At 48.5% G+C, this 20,742-nt stretch overlaps 1 protein-coding gene across 1 annotated transcript; it reads left to right on the top strand.

Moving 5' to 3' along the window:
* Positions 1-14,779: 14,779 nt before the first annotated feature.
* On the top strand, positions 14,780-20,410 carry LOC144947160 (uncharacterized). The gene is made up of 2 exons (XM_078876353.1): positions 14,780-16,873; positions 20,246-20,410. Exons 1-2 carry the CDS (start codon positions 14,780-14,782, stop codon positions 20,408-20,410), a joined length of 2,259 nt encoding a protein of 752 aa, XP_078732479.1.
* Positions 20,411-20,742: the final 332 nt, after the last annotated feature.

Below are 20,742 nucleotides of genomic sequence, written 5' to 3'. Positions count from 1 at the left end.
CATTTCCCCTGTTGCCATGGGAACGTTATGAAGTGACGTCACTCATTACGCGACATCATTGAAAAGCTGCAAACCCGGCGATGCCAATGAAATCATGATGAAGCCCGCAAATCTTTCTCACTTGCCAACAAACATAAGCGCAAAAGACCGCGCAAAGCAGTTGTAAGATGGCACTTTTCTGTTAGTAGTATGTAAATTTACATTACTGTAAGACTGTACTGTTACTGTATTGCTTACGTTACTGTGCACTGAAAACACTTATTTTAACAGAAGATGTCTGTTTTGTATAGCTACCTCTGTAAAACAGGAAGCACACATTTAATTTTTTTATATTTTATTTATTCATTTTTACAGAAGTTGTAGCATATTCATTTTGTAAAGCTACAGAACTTGTTCGACTCAATGTTTTGTAAGTTTGAGCCATCTGTTTGTTAAGGTCTGAAATAAAACAAGATGAGAACTTAAATATTCCCAGCACTTTCTGTGATGTAGTATGCTTGCTTATCATAGGAAGTAATAAGAAATGACTCTTTACATTAAAGTAGTAGCCTAGTGAATAGGGTGTTGGGGGAATCACTTTTTTTTCTCTTTTTCATCAAACCGCAGTTTTTGCAAGTTCCCGCAATTTTTGCAAGTTCCCGCAATTTTTGCAAGTTCCCGCAATTTAATCGCATAAAATTGCATAAATATCCCGCATATTCCATCGCATTTTTTAAGAAAACGTGCCGCATAATCTACGATTTTTGCCCGCAACAATCACCAAAAAACTCCGCGTTTTTCTGGAGGGACTGAATTACCGCCGCCGTGACCGGCACGGCACGGGGAAGTCGCCTGAAACGTTGTCGATCATTTGCTCTTCCAATGGGGGCAGTATCAATGATGAGTGTGGTGAGCATGTTGTTTTATTTGTGCTCGTACAACACTGCCAACGCAGCAGCTATCTACAAATAATATTATTTATTCTTGAGAACATTCAACAAGTATCACTTGGGCTGTGTAGTTTATGAAGGTTCTTACGCAGATAGCTGGTTGCGGTGTGTAAGATCAAGTATCTCATTGCTGCTGCGTCTAAAATGCCAGAGTTGTACAGGCTACATACCCCTTGTCATTGATAAAAACAAAAACTCAGAATATTGACGAGCAACTATTGACCCGCGGCTCACACACGCCACGGGAAGTGGTAGTCGAGTCAAGGATGTCATGCGCCGTACAGAGACAGATGACGCTCGCGGGAGAGTGTAGAGGGAGAGAGAGAACGAGGATGGAGAAGGAACGGAGAAGCAGGAGCCTGGGGCCAGGAGAGACGAGGAGAGGGGGGGGCAGGATGCGTCAGGGCATCGACGCTGCTGCTGTGGCTGCCGCACGCAGTCGGAGGCACGGGCGGCTGTTTTCAAAGTGGGCGGGGCAGAGACGTGGGAGGGGCACGCACCAGTCACGTGATGTACGGGCGGCTTCAACTGATTTAGAGAGAAAGATCATTCACAGGCGGTGGTCGATCAACTGCTGGATGAAGGCCTCTGCAGTGCGGGTGTTAGTCTCTACTGCACCACCCTGGTCTGTGCGGGTGTAAGTCTCTACTGCACCACCCTGGTCAGTGCAGGTGTTAGTCTCTACTGCACCACCCTGGTCAGAGTGGGTGTTAGTCTCTACTGCACTACCCTGGTCAGTGCAGGTGTTAGTCTCTACTGCACCACCCTGGTCAGTACGGGTGTTAGTCTCTACTACACCACCCTGGTCAGAGTGGGTGTTAGTCTCTACTGCACTACCCTGGTCAGTGCAGGTGTTAGTCTCTACTGCACCACCCTGGTCAGTACGGGTGTTAGTCTCTACTACACCACCCTGGTCAGAGTGGGTGTTAGTCTCTACTGCACTACCCTGGTCAGTGCGGGTGTTAGTCTCTACTGCACCACCCTGGTCAGAGTGGGTGTTAGTCTCTACTGCACCACCCTGGTCAGTGCGGGTGTAAGTCTCTACTGCACCACCCTGGTCAGTGCGGGTGTTAGTCTCTACTGCACCACCCTGGTCAGAGTGGGTGTTAGTCTCTACTGCACTACCCTGGTCAGTGCAGGTGTTAGTCTCTACTGCACCACCCTGGTCAGTACGGGTGTTAGTCTCTACTACACCACCCTGGTCAGAGTGGGTGTTAGTCTCTACTGCACTACCCTGGTCAGTGCAGGTGTTAGTCTCTACTGCACCACCCTGGTCAGTACGGGTGTTAGTCTCTACTGCACCACCCTGGTCAGAGTTGGTGTTAGTCTCTACTGCACCACCCTGGTCAGTGCGGGTGTTAGTCTCTACTGCACCACCCTGGTCAGTACGGGTGTTAGTCTCTACTGCACCACCCTGGTCAGAGTGGGTGTTAGTCTCTACTGCACCACCCTGGTCAGAGTTGGTGTTAGTCTCTACTGCACCACCTTGGTCAGTGCGGGTGTTAGTCTCTACTGCACCACCCTGGTCAGAGTGAGTGTTAGTCTCTACTGCACCACCCTGGTCAGTGCGAGTGTTAGTCTCTACTGCACCACCCTGGTCAGAGTGGGTGTTAGTCTCTACTGCACCACCCTGGTCAGAGTGAGTGTTAGTCTCTACTACACCACCCTGGTCAGTGCAGGTGTTAGTCTCTACTGCACCACCCTGATCAGTGCAGGTGTTAGTCTCTACTGCACCACCCTGGTCAGAGTGGGTGTTAGTCTCTACTGCACCACCCTGGTCAGTGCAGGTGTTAGTCTCTACTGCACCACCCTGGTCAGTGCAGGTGTTAGTCTCTACTGCACCACCCTGGTCAGAGTGGGTGTTAGTCTCTACTGCACCACCCTGGTCAGAGTGGGTGTTAGTCTCTACTGCACCACCCTGGTCAGTGCAGGTGTTAGTCTCTACTGCACCACCCTGGTCAGTGTGGGTGTTAGTCTCTACTGCACCACCCTGGTCAGTCCAGGTGTTAGTCTCTACTGCACCACCCTGGTCAGTGCAGGTGTTAGTTTCTACTGCACCACCCTGGTCAGAGTGGGTGTTAGTCTCTACTGCACCACCCTGGTCAGTGCGGGTGTTAGTCTCTACTACACCACCCTGGTCAGAGTGGGTGTTAGTCTCTACTGCACCACCCTGGTCAGTGCGGGTGTTAGTCTCTACTGCACCACCCTGGTCAGTACGGGTGTTAGTCTCTACTGCACCACCCAGGTCAGAGTGGGTGTTAGTCTCTACTGCACCACACTAGTCAGAGTGAGTGTTAGTCTCTACTGCATCACCCTGGTCAGTGTGGGTGTTAGTCTCTACTACACCACCCAGGTCAGTGTGGGTGTTAGTCTCTACTGCACCACCCTGGTCAGAGGGAGTGTTAGTCTCTACTGCACCACCCTGGTCAGTGCGAGTGTTAGTCTCTAATGCACCACCCTGGTCAGAGGGAGTGTTAGTCTCTACTGCACCACCCTGGTCAGTGCGAGTGTTAGTCTCTACTGCACCACCCTGGTCAGTGCGGGTGTTAGTCTCTACTGCACCACCCTGGTCAGTGCGAGTGTTAGTCTCTACTGCACCACCCTGGTCAGTGCGGGTGTTAGTCTCTACTACACCACCCTGGTCAGTGCGGGTGTTAGTCTCTACTGCACCACCCTGGTCAGTGCGGGTTGGTGAAGGAGTGGGGGGCATTGTTCAAATATTACTCTCCACTGATGTTAGTCGTGGCCGGAAACCAAACTTAGGTCACCGGCTTCACCACTCACCTCCACGTCTCTCTGCTATTCATGTCACTGACTTGCGTTAATGATTTTCCACTGTAACATGTTGCAACTGAAAGCTCATCTCGTGTAATAGTTTACTATGTACTCATGGCTCTCTCTCGATCATGAGCAATGCCCTTTCTCAGACGTCTGCAATCATGGCCCAGGTTCCACCGAGCTCTGCCCGTGAGATCTCTCCAGGACTTTGCGTTGGATGGCCCTCCCAGTTGCGACCCAATCGTTCGCATTGCTCATCGTGCAACTTCATTGGCTGCCTTCCCCCAGCTTCTTGCGGCACCGATAAACGTTCCCAGTCAAAGCCGCAGTCCTGTCCAGTCTCTTGTTTTCTCATTACATGTCCAAGATATCTCACTTGGATCCCCTTCTTAATTATTCGCGTTAATTTTCTGCCTGTGCCTGCTGCTATCCGTCATTCATTCATGTCCCTCATCTTGTCCGCCCATTTGGCATCTACTTATGACATTTGCCAATTTCATGTTTTGCATTTAAGTGCCAGCACCTGGCTTTCATTAGTTCTGTCTTTGGTAAGCCCAGGTCTCGCTTGAAAGACAGACGTATCGCCTGAATGGCCTCTGATCACTATCATCGTCAGTCTTGATCGACTGCTGGATGAAGGCCTCCCCAAGCCATCTTACTCTGGCACACGAAGCGTCCTGCCGGCCGCTTCTCATCACGGTCCATCCCTTGACGAGCTGTCGTCCGTCTCTACCCTTCTATCCATGACGTGTCCTGCCCAGGCCCAATTAGCTCGCCTTTTCTCACCAGATTTGAACGATGTCCCTTCTCTGATCCATATGTTCTTCGCTCTGTCTTTCGATGTAATTCGCTCTCCTCGGCCGGTTATAAATAAATAAAGATTTCCGTCTGTCCGCACTCATGACTAGCGTGCGTGCCCTGCGCGAGATAAGCATCATTTAAATTCCTTGGCCACTCCAATGGCAATTGTTTCAACTTGTTTTGTTGTTGAATGAATCCCATTAGATTATCTAAATAGGATGTGTGTGTGCGCGTGTGTGTTGTTGTAGGGTGGGTGTGTCGGGAATGCGGTGGCTATGGTGTGATGGAGTGCCGTGGGGGAGGGGAGCATCGGGGGGGGGGGGGGTTTATTGGTGGAGGGGGGTCACAGAGGGGCGTCCAGGGGCAGTGCTGGGGGAGGGGTGGTGGTGGAGGCTGGCAGGGCCACACAGCCTGCGACCACGTGACGGTGTCATGGGCAGCCCTGCTCGCCACTGGCGTGAGGGACATCGCACATTCCAATCCATAGCACACACTATCACGCATTACAATCCATAGCACACACTAACACTCATTACAATCCATCGCACACACTATCACTCATTACAATCCATAGCACACACTATCACCTATTACAATCCATAGCACACACTAACACTCATTACAATCCATAGCACACACTAACACTCATTACAATCCATAGCACACACTATCACTCATTACAATCCATAGCACACACTATCACAGCTATCACTTATTACAATCCATAGCACACACTATCACAGCTATCACTTATTACAATCCATAGCACACACTAACACTCATTACAATCCATAGCACACACTAACACTCATTACAATCCATAGCACACACTAACACTCATTACAATCCATAGCACACACTATCACGCATTACAATCCATAGCACACACTATCACTCATTACAATCCATAGCACACACTAACACTCATTACAATCCATAGCACACACTAACACTCATTACAATCCATAGCACACACTATCACTCATTACAATCCATAGCACACACTATCACCTATTACAATCCATAGCACACACTAACACTCATTACAATCCATAGCACACACTAACACTCATTACAATCCATTGCACACACTATCACAGCTATCACTTATTACAATCCATAGAACACACTAACACTCATTACAATTCATAGCACACACTATCACTTATTACAATCCATAGCACACACTAACACTCATTACAATCCATAGCACACACTAACACTCATTACAATCCATAGCACACACTATCACGCATTACAATCCATAGCACACACTATCACTCATTACAATCCATAGCACACACTAACACTCATTACAATCCATAGCACACACTAACACTCATTACAATCCATAGCACACACTATCACTCATTACAATCCATAGCACACACTATCACTCATTACAATCCATAGCACACACTAACACTCATTACAATCCATAGCACACACTATCACTCATTACAATCCATAGCACACACTAACACTCATTACAATCCATAGCACACACTATCACTCATTACAATCCATAGCACACACTATCACCTATTACAATCCATAGCACACACTAACACTCATTACAATCCATAGCACACACTAACACTCATTACAATCCATAGCACACACTATCACTTATTACAATCCATAGCACACACTATCACAGCTATCACTTATTACAATCCATAGAACACACTAACACTCATTACAATTCATAGCACACACTATCACTTATTACAATCCATAGAACACACTAACACTCATTACAATCCATAGCACACACTATCACCTATTACAATCCATAGCACACACTAACACTCATTACAATCCATAGCACACACTATCACCTATTACAATCCATAGCACACACTATCACTTATTACAATCCATAGCACACACTATCACAGCTATCACTTATTACAATCCATAGCACACACTATCACCTATTACAATCCATAGCACACACTATCACTCATTACAATCCATAGCACACACTAACACTCATTACAATCCATAGCACACACAATCACTTATTACAATCCATAGCACACACTATCACCTATTACAATCCATAGCACACACTATCACTAATTACAATCCATAGCACACACTAACACTCATTACAATCCATAGCACACACTATCACTCATTACAATCCATAGCACACACTATCACTTATTACAATCCATAGCACACACTATCACTTATTACAATCCATAGCACACACTATCACTCATTACAATCCATAGCACACACTAACACTCATTACAATCCATAGCACACACTATCACTTATTACAATCCATAGCACACACTATCACTTATTACAATCCATAGCACACACTATCACCTATTACAATCCATAGCACACACTAACACTCATTACAATCCATAGCACACACTAACACTCATTACAATCCATAGCACACACCATCACTTATTACAATTCATAGCACACACTAACACTCATTACAATCCATAGCACACACTATCACTTATTACAATTCATAGCACACACTAACACTCATTACAATCCATAGCACACACTATCACTTATTACAATTCATAGCACACACTAACACTCATTACAATCCATAGCACACACTAACACTCATTACAATCCATAGCACACACTATCACTTATTACAATCCATAGCACACACTATCACCTATTACAATCCATAGCACACACTAACACTCATTACAATCCATAGCACACACTAACACTCATTACAATCCATAGCACACACTAACACTCATTACAATCCATAGCACACACTAACACTCATTACAATCCATAGCACACACTATCACTTATTACAATCCATAGCACACACTATCACCTATTACAATCCATAGCACACACTAACACTCATTACAATCCATAGCACACACCATCACTTATTACAATTCATAGCACACACTAACACTCATTACAATCCATAGCACACACTATCACCTATTACATTCCATAGCACACATATTGCAATTCATAGTATACACGAGCGCTGCCACAAGACGTAACCCAAGGCACACGTGAGCGCTACCGTAGCACATTCTGGTGGAGCAATTGCACATTACAATCCATAGCACGCACTGACGCTTCCATAGCACGCGCGCCTCCGAGTTCGCGATCAAACGATGCGATGCCAAGTAAAATAAAATTAAATAAAATCCTGTAATTCGTTGGTCCTTTCGGTAAAGTCACGTAGACAAGAAAAAGAATAACATTTTTTTTTAAATAAACAAAAAAACACTAATTGTAGACTGTAGCCTGGTTCATATTCTTGGTTCTTTCGGTAAAGTCACGTAGAAGGGAAACAATAAAATAAAATAAATATATAGAACCAAGAATATGAATCCCTGCAGTCACGAAAGCTTTAAATCAAAATGTACCCCGGTTCTTAACTTCGGTGCGTGTACTGGCAGTCTATAATGTAGACTGTAGCCTGGTTATTAAACTGAGTGAGCGTATTAGCAGTCTATAATGTAGACTGTAGCCTGGATCTTAACCTCGTTGAGTGTACTGGCAGTTTATAATGTAGACTTATTATTGGTTCTTTCAGTAATTAAAATATAATAAAAAAGAAAAAAAGATGCAAACCAAAACAAAATCACGACGTTTCGATCGCAACACAAGCGGTCGTCATCAGGAAAAGGGGGGTTAGGCTCTAAAGGCAAACTGTTTATAAAGGTTTAGAGATGGGCGTAGCCCAAGTGTGTCAGCAGCATGGGCGGGGCAGCTAATGTTAATGTAGGAGAAAAAAGACAACGCCAGGTAGGTGGATGACACGTTTGTCATCTGGCCACATGGCCGACCGGTTCTGAACCAATTCCTCAACCAATTCCATACACCCAGCCATCAAATTCACCATGGAGGTAGAAAAGGATGGCATGCTACCTTTATTGGATGTCCTAATCAAAAAGAGACCAGATGGCTCAATGAGCCACTCTGTCTACAGGAAAGTAACCCATACTGACACCTACCTAAAACCTGATTCCCACCACCATCTATCCATCCCAGAGGAATCCCATCATCAAAACGCGACACCATAGACCTCACTGTATCTCCGACCATCAACACCTAACCAGTGAACTCAAACACATACACCAAGCTCTCAAGGCGAATGGATATTCTGAATACACAATCCGCAAAGCTATCACCACAACCATGAGGAAGGAGCCATCTGAGGATCCATTTAAAACCATTACCTTGCCATACATAGCAGGGGTAACCAAAAATATTTCCAAAATCATGAACAAACACAAGATCCAGGTCCAATTTAACACAGTACATAAAAATTCGTGATCTGATCCCATCTGTGAAGGACAAGATTCCTGACATGCAATATCCCGGCGTCTACAAACTAAGCTGTATCTGCGGCAGCAGTAACATTAGGGAAACGAAGCGACATGTCTCGGACCATGTTCGTGAGCATAAGGCAGATTTGAAACACGGAAGGACCAATATTTCTGCCGTGGCTGATTATTATTTTAATGCGGCTGGTTCACGTGAAATTGATTTATCTAAGACTTTGCAAGCCTACTGGCTATTAACAAAGATTCGTTCATGAAGCCACCCATATATACAGACACAGACACAATTTCAACCGAGAGGATGGTTATAAACTCAGCAATCATTTGAAAGATGTCATCAACCACTTTGGGTCATGACTTGATTTGTGTTTTCTTGTCAACCTCCACCGTCAGCAGTGTGGGTATGTGGAGCGAGGTGCAATGATTGCCTGGCGGCCTTTTGATTGGTGCAGACCCACTGCGTTGGCGTAGCTTTCTCCTACATTAAGATAAGCTGCCCCGCCCACTCTGCTGACACACTTGGGCTACGCCCATCTCTAAACCTTTATAAACAGTTTGCCTTTAGAGGATAACCCCCCTTTACCTGATGAAGACCGCTTGTGTTGAGATCGAAACGTCGTGGTTTTAGTTTATTCATATTTACATTTTTTATAATATTTAAATCACTGAAAGAACCAAGAATAAGTCTCCATTATAGACTGCCAGTACGCTCACCGAGGTTAAGAACCAGGCTACAGTCTACATTATAGACTGCCAGTACACTCACCCCGATTAATAATCATTGCTACAGTCTACATCATAGACTGCCAGTACACTCACCAAACGTAATAACCAGGCTACAGTCTACATTATAGACTGCCAGTACACTCACCAAACTTAATAACCAGGATACAGTCTACATTATAGACTGCCAGTACACTCACCAAACTTAATAACCAGGCTACCGTCTACATTATAGACTGCCAGTACCCTCACTCCGATTAAGAACCAAGCTGCAGTCTACATTAGTGTTTTTTTGTTTTTCATAATTTTTTTTTTCACTTTATTTTTATTATTATTGTTCTATCTACATGACTTTACCGAAAGAATATGAATTCTTGCAGTCACGAAAGTTTTTGGTCAAAATTTAAAATCCTGTAACTTTGACCCAGAGCCCAAATAAGTGAAGAATGGAGTTTGCATCGCAAAGAAGCCGACCGCCTATTTTTTCCCCAAAACGCAGCGCGTTTACGTAAATTATAATCAATTATTAAAATCCGCCGATGCAGTCTGCCGCGAATTTCGGGAGGAATGAGAGATTTCATTTTCGCGGATTTCAGGATCGACCCGTCCTATGGATTTCAGGAGTCGCGGGTAATCGTCATTCGCCGACTTTATTACATTTTTTGAGTCCTGCTGTTTTACAATCCATTGCACGCATCATAGCGTACACGATCGCTGTTCTCACACGTCGTACATAGCGTACTCGCTCCCATTACCCATTACGACGCATAGCATCCATCGGTGGCTCTTAAGCTGGGGGTCCACGCACCCCCTGGGGGTGCCAGATGCCCTTTCTGAGCGTGCGAGACATTGCAGATTTGTTTAGAAGTTGCATGAAGCCCATGTGTTTATTAACATTGTACTTTTTAAGGATTGAGAAGCAAAGGGGTGCAAGGCTGCAGTAAAGGTGAAGAAACCACTCGCGTCGACTATCGCAACGCTGACATTACAATCCACTTGCTGTTACTTTCTTAGAACCTATCTACGTGACTTTACCGAAAGACCCAAAGAATACCTGTGGAGCTATTGCATAACTTACTATTGTCAAACTATGACGTTGCTGTGTTTTACAGTGAACTCTTTCACACCAATAACCACAGAATGTTGGCCTTTTTATATCCAGGAGTCTCATGTCACTTTTTCAGGAGGGTCTTGCATTGAGTTGTTTGGCCAATTCCATTCACGACCGTTTGCCTTGCGGGAAGAACGCAGCGTACCAGCAGGAACCTCACACACAGGGGGGGGGAGCGGGGTGATACTCAAATCTTCGCACAGATAGATTCAAAAATCCATTGATGCACAGCCATCTCGCTGCAGCCCAAGTCTAGCTCGTGTCTATCCCTGGGAAGAATTCCATTCCAGACCTAAAGCGGGCCCAATATTTGCATAGCTTTTGAGATTGTATAAGAATTAGGCCTCCGAATTTAAATTCAAAACTGTGCAAGTCTCTAGCCAGCTGTGACATGCTGCATTCCATCTTGTAATATTTCACAGCGATGAACATTTTTAAACCGGAGCACGCATTAGCAACATCATCGTAGCCTCGCCCCATCCTAACTCAATGCAGTCACCAGTTATTAAATTCCACAACTTGTGCCAGCACGCCTCCACCGACATTACAACTCGCAGCTCTGAGGACATTCCAAGTTGTACAGTCAGCTCTCGATCATCCGTGGTTAATGCAGGGAAGATGTGGCCCAGACACAACAGAAAACACAGATAACGCGACAACACATGATGCACATTTGGATGACACTATAAAGGGATAAAATGTTGTACCCGTGGCACCGCACCACGGCAAGGCGAGTAGGAGTCAGTGGCGCTAAGGGGCAGCAGATGAGCAGGCAAGGGAAGGGATGCCGCCGGGACGGAAGTCCTCAAGACAGACAAAGAGGGCACGGCTCAAGACGAGCAGCCGGGAGAGAGGAGGAGGAGGAGGCAGGGAGGGAGGGAGGGAATGAAGGAGGAGAAGTGTTGACCGGGCCACAATGTTGGGAATGAGAGAGGGGTGATGGTGGTCATGATAGGGGTATGGAAGAGAGGGAGGAGAGGGAGGAGTGAGCACGAGTGAGCTGCATGGAAGAGCGGCGTCTGTTTCCACAGGGGGCGGGGAGAGGCATTCATAGTGACCTGCGGGAGGCTTGAGCTCATTAACATACACAGATGGACACGCATTGGTTACCGATGTTGAATGGGGGGGGGGGGGATTGTCGCCTGTCTTACTGCTGAGTAGAGCTATGATCGGGTCCACTCGTCGACGTGTTGGCGGTCATGCGGACGCAGCGTCACTAGCCCCAATGACAAGAGAAGCGGCGAGCTCGCGTGAAATAAGATGTCAATCAGTCAAGCACAGGCCGGATAATCCATCACGGACAATTGAGGGTGAACTCGTTGCATGCAAACTCTAACATCGGGCCGCATGGATTAGAATCGATAGCAAACAGCAGCAGGAGCAACAACGCAGCACTCAAATATTCAAATGCATGGGTCAACACCAGCGCCAAAGGGCCCATTTTCGGGTTCGCGTTGCCACCTGTCCTGGTTTTCCCAGGACCGCTTTTCCCAGTACCACCACCTTCGATGTGCTCGGTTGGCTACGTACGGTACGGAAGAAGTTCAACCTACGTAACTTTACAGAAAAAACTAAGAGTATGTATTGCTACCGTCACGAAAGCTTCAAATCTAGGACATACTCTTTGGTTCTTTCGGTAAAGTCACGCAGGTAGAACATATATTCTAGATTTGAAGCTTTCGTGACTGCAAGGATTAATACTCTTAGGTTTTTTTTTCGGTAAAGTCACGTAGGTAAATTTAGCTGTGACGGTCCCACCTGATGACGGAGACTTGTGTTGCCTCCGAAACGTTGTGATTTATTATTACTATTTTTATTATTTATTTTTATGTTATACCTACATGACTTTACCAGAAGAACCAAACAGTATAGGTGCACGCTTGTTCGCGTGTTTTCACCACGATGTGTGGTTAATGCAGATGCCTCGTGATAATCGGTGTCTCTCTCTGCGTTTGAACATCTTAGCGCCTCCGGATTCCTTGCTGGGTGATGCCTTCTTCTTTCATTTTCTTGCATCGTCCCAGGGGAGTGTCCAGGCGCCCGCGGTGCCCCCGATGGTGGCTGAGAGGGCAGAGGATTGAGTCAACACTGGAGGCAATTCCCAGGAGGGAGATGGAATGTGGCGTCACAGGTTCGTTACGGGGGGTGGGGGGTGGGGGGTGATGACACAGAGAGGCCTTCATCGAGCAGTGGATCGACCTCCATCCAGCAGTGGATGGACCATGGCTAATGATAAGAAACAGGAGCGGGCTTGCTTGGGACATTTGGACTCTTCCCTAATTGAGTGTTCTGGCGTTATTAAAAATAATATATATTTATATATACAGCACAAGAAAAACCCTCTACAATCTCAAATACAATCAAGCGTAGGCATGTGACAGTGTATGGCACGAAGCTGTCACAATTAGTTTAACGTTTGATCCGCTTGTCCAGTTCATCAATCTCCATCGCACGTGTGTCCTCTCGGGCGCGTGTATGTTGCCAGGCCACGTGGCAACTCTGCAGTTGCCAGGTCATACACAGAGCACAATGCTGTAACATTAATGTTATCACCCTCTTTTCAACCCTGAAACTGACCCCCCCCACACACACACGTTTGGCATCGTATTTCACACGCTGGCCCGGCCGCTGTGTCTCTCGCCAAGTTAGTGAGCGATCATTACCGGAGCGGGCTCCGTGTGATTGCGGGGAAAAGAAGTGGGTGGTGGTGGGGGGGGAGAAGCGGGGGCTTCTCTGTATTAATGCCAAATGCCGGAGCCATCGATCCGCATCGTAACAGCCAAGTCCACGGAGTCGTCGCTCGCGGTTGAAGTCACCGGCCGCGGTGTGCCGAGGAGGGTGGCGGTGGGGTGGGGGCGGAAACAAAAGACGCAAAAATATTCACGACGACTAAGTCGTCGCTCATTCACCGACCCATCACGGCAAGAGAGGGGAAGGGAAGCGCTGCGCTTTGTGGTGCCGCGGTGCTGGGTACCGCCACCCGAGTTCGATCCCCCCTCCTCGCGGCCAACGCCCGGTGACGAATCTCTTGAAGCGAGTTCTGGGACTCACCGCGGCTCACACGGGGACTGGATCCGGTGCGGTGCGTCCGCATCGGGATTGGGGAGGCAAAGGCGGCCGGGTGCCGTTCCGGACTTTCATAGGTGCTCGCTAACGGTGCTGGCCCCAACGTCATGTGAAGGCTATGTTTGTCTTTGTCTTTGTATCTAAGTGTGTGTCTATCTCCGCGTGTATCTAAGTGTGTGTCTATCTCCGTGTGTATCTAAGTGTATGTCTATCTCCGTGTGTATCTAAGTGTGTGTCTATCTCCGTGTGTATCTAAGTGTGTGTCTATCTCCGTGTGTATCTAAGTGTGTGTCTATCTCCGTGTGTATCTAAGTGTATGTCTATCTCCGCGTGTATCTAAGTGTGTGTCTATCTCCGCGTGTATCTAAGTGTGTGTCTATCTCCGTGTGTATCTAAGTGTGTGTCTATCTCCGTGTGTATCTAAGTGTGTGTCTATCTCCGTGTGTATCTAAGTGTGTGTCTATCTCCGTGTGTATCTAAGTGTGTGTCTATCTCCGTGTGTATCTAAGTGTATGTTTATCTCCGCGTGTATCTAAGTGTATGTCTATCTCCGTGTGTCTCTCTCTCTCTCTGTCTTTATATCTCTCTGTCTCTATATCGCTCTGTCTCATTATCTCTGTCTCTATATCTCTGTCTGTCTCTATATCTCTGTCTGTACCCTGGATGCGCCGAGTGAAATGCCTTTCTCGTACGCGTCGGCTTTACTCGAACCCGCGATGTCTGTGCCCATAGCGACGACGCCGGAAGCTTTGCTCGCTCCGACCGCCGCACTCATCACGCCGCTCGCATCACCGCGTCCGCCGGTGCAGCGACGGACGCTCACAACTAGGGGTCGGCACGGTTTGGCTCAAACCACCAAACCGCGGTTTGAACCGAACCAAATCGGTTTGGTTTGGCTCTGTTTGAACTGGTTCGGTTTGGTTTGGGGCTACGAAAACCGACTCGGTTTGGCTCGGACAGGGTGGAACCGGCTCAAACTAGTTTGGTTGGTTGTAAAGGCGACACGAAAGGACATGCTGTAGTTGCCTTTGCCTGTGAATTCACTTTGCAATTGCATCTCCATGGCTCGAGCGGCTCAAGACGGCGCCATCCCCGGCGGCTCCAGCATCACAAGGTATCTCATCCACGACGTGGAAGAGACCAAACACGCCGGTAGCGACGAGGAGCCGATGGCGAGCGAACGTGAGAGCCCGGACGCCACGCGCGGCGACACGCGGCAGAGCCTCATGCGCACCCTCGGCGCCGCAGCGCTGCAGACCGCGACGCAGCCCAAGCCCAAGAAGGCCCGTGTGTCCCGAGCGCTGTGGCACGACGAGTACTTTGAGACGAGCCAGGCCGCGGGCGACGTGCAGAGCCGGACCTGCAAGATCTGCACCCTCCAGTACGCGGGCTCCACCTCCTCGGGCACCCGTATCAAGCATCTCAAGACCCATGGGATCGTCGACCCCGAGTCGCCCACGGTCGTCACGTCGCCGCCGACGGGGAAGGGTTTGCTCGTGCAGTCCAAGATGGCCACGCCCATGTCAGCGCACGCGAGCAAGGCCATGGACAGCTTTGTCGCCGAGTACATCGCGACGAGTGGTCTAGGCCATAAACACGTAACATCGGATCCCTTTACGACTCTTCTTCAACGAGCTGCCCCGGGTTACGAGCCCAAGTCTGAGCGCACGGTCAAGCGCCGCATGCTCGAGATGTATGTCGTCCTCAAGCTACTCGTGCTACAGTACTTTACTACTTTTGGCTCTTGCGTCTCCTTGACCTACGACGGTTGGACAAACGACGCCATGACCGGCTTCTTCTCGGTCACCCTCCACTGGATGGACCCGGCGTCGTTCTCCATGTGCAACTGCATCATTGACTTCTTTTGGGTGGCCCCGGGCGAAGGCGTGGGCAAGCGCATGGCGCAGCGCCTGCACGAGCTGCTCGACGACTTTGGCGTGTGGCCGCGCCTGCTCGCCGTCGTCACCGACAGCGGTTCTGACGCCGTCGCATCCGCCAAGTCCCTCACGCTCCTCGAGGGGAGCAACCTGCGCTCGACGTGCTGCTTGCGGTGCATCGCGCACTGCGTCAACCTCGGCGTCAAGGCCTCATTCGGCGCGTTCGAGACACTGCTGCGCAGCCTCCGCGCGACGCTCGGCGCTATCCGCAAGAGCAAGACGAAGAGGGCGGCCTACACGTCGCTCGCGCGGCACTACCTCAAGTGCCCGCTGCAGCCGCCTTGCCTCGACGTGGTCACACGTTGGGGTAGCACGTACGTGATGCTCACGGCGTCGCTAAGGCAGCGCCAAGTGATCGACGCCATCTGCCTTGAGCCCGGCTGGTCGCGGAGCCAGGCCGGCTTGTCGGACGAGCAGTGGGAGCAGGCGGCGCTGCTCTGCCAGTTCTTGGAGAAGCCGGCGGCCATCTCCGATGCCATGGGCGCCGAGGAGTACTGCACCATCTCGAACGCCATCACGGCGCAGGAGGCTCTCTTGAGCCACTGCATGACCCACCGCCCGAGTCCTCATGTGGTCGTGAGCTCGGCCACCGTGACCATCTCCGACTACATGGTCAAGTACAGCGACCTTCTCTCGTCCGAACCAAGCCGCGTCGCCCGCTTTCTCGACCTGCGCCACCCCAAGCCCGCGGCCTCGAGCACCGAGTACAGCAATATCAAGGACATGATGACGGACATTCTCAACCAGCGCTACCCAGCGTTGACGACGGACGCGGCGCCGAAGGCGGCGCCGCGTGGCGGCATTAACATCCTCTTTGACATGGTCTACGCGCCCAACGCTCACGACGGCGCCGCCTCCGAGGTCGACCGCTTCCTGCTTGAGCCGACTCAGGACCTGAGCATGGACGTCGTCGAGTGGTGGAAGCTGTACGGCGGCAAGTACCCGCGCCTACGACGCGTGGCCCTCGACTATTTGCCTATCCCGGCGTCGTCCGTGCCCTCCGAGAGAGCAAACTCGGCCGCCAAGCGCTCCTTTCTCGACCGACCAAACCTGCACAAGTGCACGTTCAAGGCCGAGATGTGTGTGCGCTCGTGGGCGCGGATGTTGCCTAGTGTTGGGGTTTCACTGCCATTGAACTACCACACTGCGTTCAAGGACATTGGGCGTGCCAAGCTTGAGGAGATGGCTGTGGACGACATCGTCGTCCAGTACTTGCTAGTGAATCTCAATATGAAGAAAGCCTGCGTAGAAATTAGCGATTAATACACTTGATATTTGTATTGAATGCGAATATTGTTTGCCGCGCATCTTTTCGGTTCAAGCCAACTCAAGAGGTTTGGTTTAGCTTAGTTTGGTTTGGTTTTGGTTTGGTTTGGTTCAGTCGTCGCTGGTTTGGTTTGGTTTGGCTTGCTCAATTTGAAACCGGTTTGAGTCGGTTCAAACCGTGCCGACCCCTACTCACAACTGACCCTAGCCACGAGCAGCCCTGGTGTTCGTACAGGTGCATGACGATTGCTGGCGGAACGCTTTTGGAGTTTACATCCGAAAGCGAAGTCGACCGACTCTTGAGAGGACTGACTGCGCATCCCGAGTTCATGGCCCGACGGAAGCTCGGCGCACTTTTTGAGCGAAGCGACGCTGCGTGTCGATTGCCAAACTCGGTCGTGAGAAGCCTTCATCCACCTTTATCGGTGTAGAATCTGCTAAAGACACGGGCGTCTGCAAGTCGTAGCTTTAAAGACAATCTCGGCGGGCGGGTGGAGAGTTCACGACGAGAATTTCGCCATCAAGCTACCACGTGACCCAACCCTCGTGCATCAATGCATCGACTGTCATTCTTCGTATCGCGATGCACGCTCTTGCAAGCGGCGGAACGAGTGCACGAGGCTCGTGACTCCACAAGAAGCCACCACGCCGTTCTCCGCGACGTAACGAGCACTGCATCAACCCTCGAGTCAACTCGTGGTCTTGATTTGGGCCGGGCGTGGGGAGGGTGAGCTCCTTCACCACGAGCCACGATCTATCAACTGCCGCGATAAGATCGCAATCTCTCACGGGCAAGCGACGCAACATCTCGCAGCTGCACACGCGCGGATTGCATTCTTTCTCTTCCGCGGCGGAAGTTACTCCTTTGCCTGTTCCATCCGTTGGCTGCCACTCTGTTTTCAGTCTCGACCACCGTGCGCCGTCATCCTTCCCAGCGACGCATCCTGCCCGAGACCATTTGCCCTGCGTCGACGCAATGTTTCGAGCGTGCATCAATGCACCCCAGTTCAGTTTTGTCACTTGCCGCCAAAGCTTTGTTTGCAATTTTTTTTAATTCTGGCGGGGAAACGATGACCATTTTGTAATCACAGCAAGTTAAATGCTGCAGAAAGTTCGTACGCGATTTAACAACTACAAATGTGATGATTTCAAAAGCGTGTTATATATATATTTTTACGTTTTAATGTTAGGACAAAATGGTGAGACGCGAGGGCTCGAGCCACAGAACACGTGTTGGTTAATTGAAAACATGTGCCAATTGCAGGGCATCCTTTGGTGTAATCTTTTACGAGTTGCTCTACTCGGCAGATGTTGGCATTTAAATGCATTGTAAAAAAAATCCATAAAACCCATGCCAATTAATATGCATTGTTAAAGGTCATCTGCATTCACGCTCCGGAGTACAGAAAACGGAATAAATGTGGAATATTTAGATTTGAAGTTTTTGTGACTGCAGGGATCCATACTCTTTGGTTCTTTCGGTAAAGTCACATAGGTATGAAAGAAAATAAAAAATAATTTATTTCATTTTATTGATAAAATAAAAATAATTTATTTCATTAAATAAAAATAATTTATTTTATTTATAAAATTTATAAAATATTTTATTTATAAAATTTATAAAATGAATAAAAATATTTGTATTTTATATCTACGTGACTTTACCGAAATAACCAAAGCGTATGAATGTGGAATGTTGCAGCCGCCCTCCAGTTGCGGCGTTCGTGCCGCTGTCGGTCCAGGCTCGCCACCACCACCACGAGGATGACTTGGAAGCGCCCACACATTTGACCCCACCGGGCACGACCTAGAAAATGGTGAACCCCGTTTGGACCGCTGTGTCGGCAGAGGCAGTGGAGGAGGGTGGAGGGAAGAGAGGTGGAGGGAAGGGGGGGCAGGGAAGAGGAGAAGGGGGGGGGGGGTTAATAATATTGCTGCCATGCCGGGAGATGGAACCCAACCGGAATTGTAAAAGTCCAATTCGCTTAAACGTGAACGTGGAAAAAATAAAAATAATTAATGCGTTAAATAAAAAAACACATCTTTACTAAATAATTTCCGCGTGGCTTTCATTGCGGGAATGTCTGAACCGTATTTTATGAGAGCTCTTTCCGCTTGTGATTGGGGTGCGATCCGTCCGCCTGCTCGCTGGTGATGCCCGGCAAGGCTGTGACTTCTAAACGAAATGGTTCACAGCTGTTTGCGTTATCGCAAACTGAGGCCAACCTCTCTCAATCACCAGCCACATCTGGTGGTGCATTCTCGCGCATTATATTAAGGGCTCGTTTCATATTTCATCAGCAGCATCAGCCACGATCAATCCACTGCTGGATTAAATCCCAATCCGTCGACATCCCTCACGAATCCTGCGATGTCACAATCCACCCAGCGCCTCCATACAGTGGAGCTGACTTCATCGCTCCATCTCCACCGTGGACGTTCGGACTCTCGAACGCGTTTTATTTTCGACCGTTGGTCATCATCAGCATCACCATCCCTCTCCCCAAGCCCATTTACTTTTCTTAACACTTTGAACGATGTCTTGAACCTGCGCGTGTCCTCTCGCCCACGTGCTCCTCTCTCCGTCACTAATTCCCCGCATCTCCTCCAGCGCTTTCACTGCGCACTTCCCGGAGTTGTGTTGAACGCGCTCCGTAAGTTAACAAAGAAATAAAATGATTGTAAAAGAATGTTCAAAAATTATGTTTTTTTTTCATTTTTATGATAGAATATAGTCTTGTCATGAGTATGACATACCTATACCAAGTTTGCAGTCGATACGATATTTGGAAGACGGTTGAAATTGAGTTACAAGATTTGAGGATACGACAACAAACAGAGTGAGTTAAATAAAAGCATGTAAAATGTTTAAAAATATGTTTAGGATTTTTTCATGATATACTATAGTCTTGTCATTAGTATGACATGAGTATACCAAGTTTGCAATCGATAGCACATTGGGAAGTGTGTAAAATTTGAGTTACAAGATTTTTTGAGGATACGACAACAGACGGAGTGAGTTAAATAAAAGCGTGTAAAACCAATCCTTCTTAATGCGCATTGCTATGATTTTTCTGGGTTTTTTTGATCAACTTCAGATTTCCAAAGGCATGCCAACACGTGCTCCAATCCTATTCTAAATTAAGAATGTTTTACGTTGTAGGAGAGGTTTTTTTTAAGTGAAGCAATTTCTCAAGTGCAGCAAACTGATTGCGCGTTGCGTCGAGTTCCCCCACCCCACCCCGCACCCCACCCCGCACCCCACCCCGCACCCCACCCCGCACCCCACCCCGCACCCCACCCCGCACCCACTCTCCAACGCAGTTTGGTTTAATCAAGTGTGCCGAGGATGACAAGGAAAGGGTTCTCGCTTTTGATTGCCACGCGCCGAGCCGGACCCTCGAAGGCCAGGGCCCGTGCATGGGGGAAAAAAAAGGCGCAACGCCACCTCGCGTGGGCAACGAGGAATCGAGGGCACCTCCGTTGTAGTTCTGCGAAGTCGTCTTCCGCAAAGGCCGCGGTCTCCTCGAGCTCGGCCCGATGTCGCGCTCCCTTCTGCCGGAGTTCCTCGACGGGAATCGCTTCGACTTAAAGATTTTGTGACTGCAGCAATTCATATTCTTTGTGTGTTTCGGTAAAGTCACGTAGATAGGTTCAAAGAAAACAACAAAAAACGACGACGTTTCGATCACAACACAAGCGATCGTCATCAGGAGGATGACGACCGCTAAGAGGTTTCGATCACAACACAAGCGATCGTCATCCTGTTGACGACCGCTTGTGTTGTGATCGAAACGTCGTAATTTTTTGTTATTTTCTTT

This window comes from Lampetra fluviatilis, chromosome 44 (assembly GCF_964198595.1).
Source record: "Lampetra fluviatilis chromosome 44, kcLamFluv1.1, whole genome shotgun sequence".
Taxonomy (NCBI): Eukaryota; Metazoa; Chordata; class Hyperoartia; order Petromyzontiformes; family Petromyzontidae; genus Lampetra; species Lampetra fluviatilis.
This window is presented reverse-complemented; position numbering and strand designations above follow the sequence as displayed.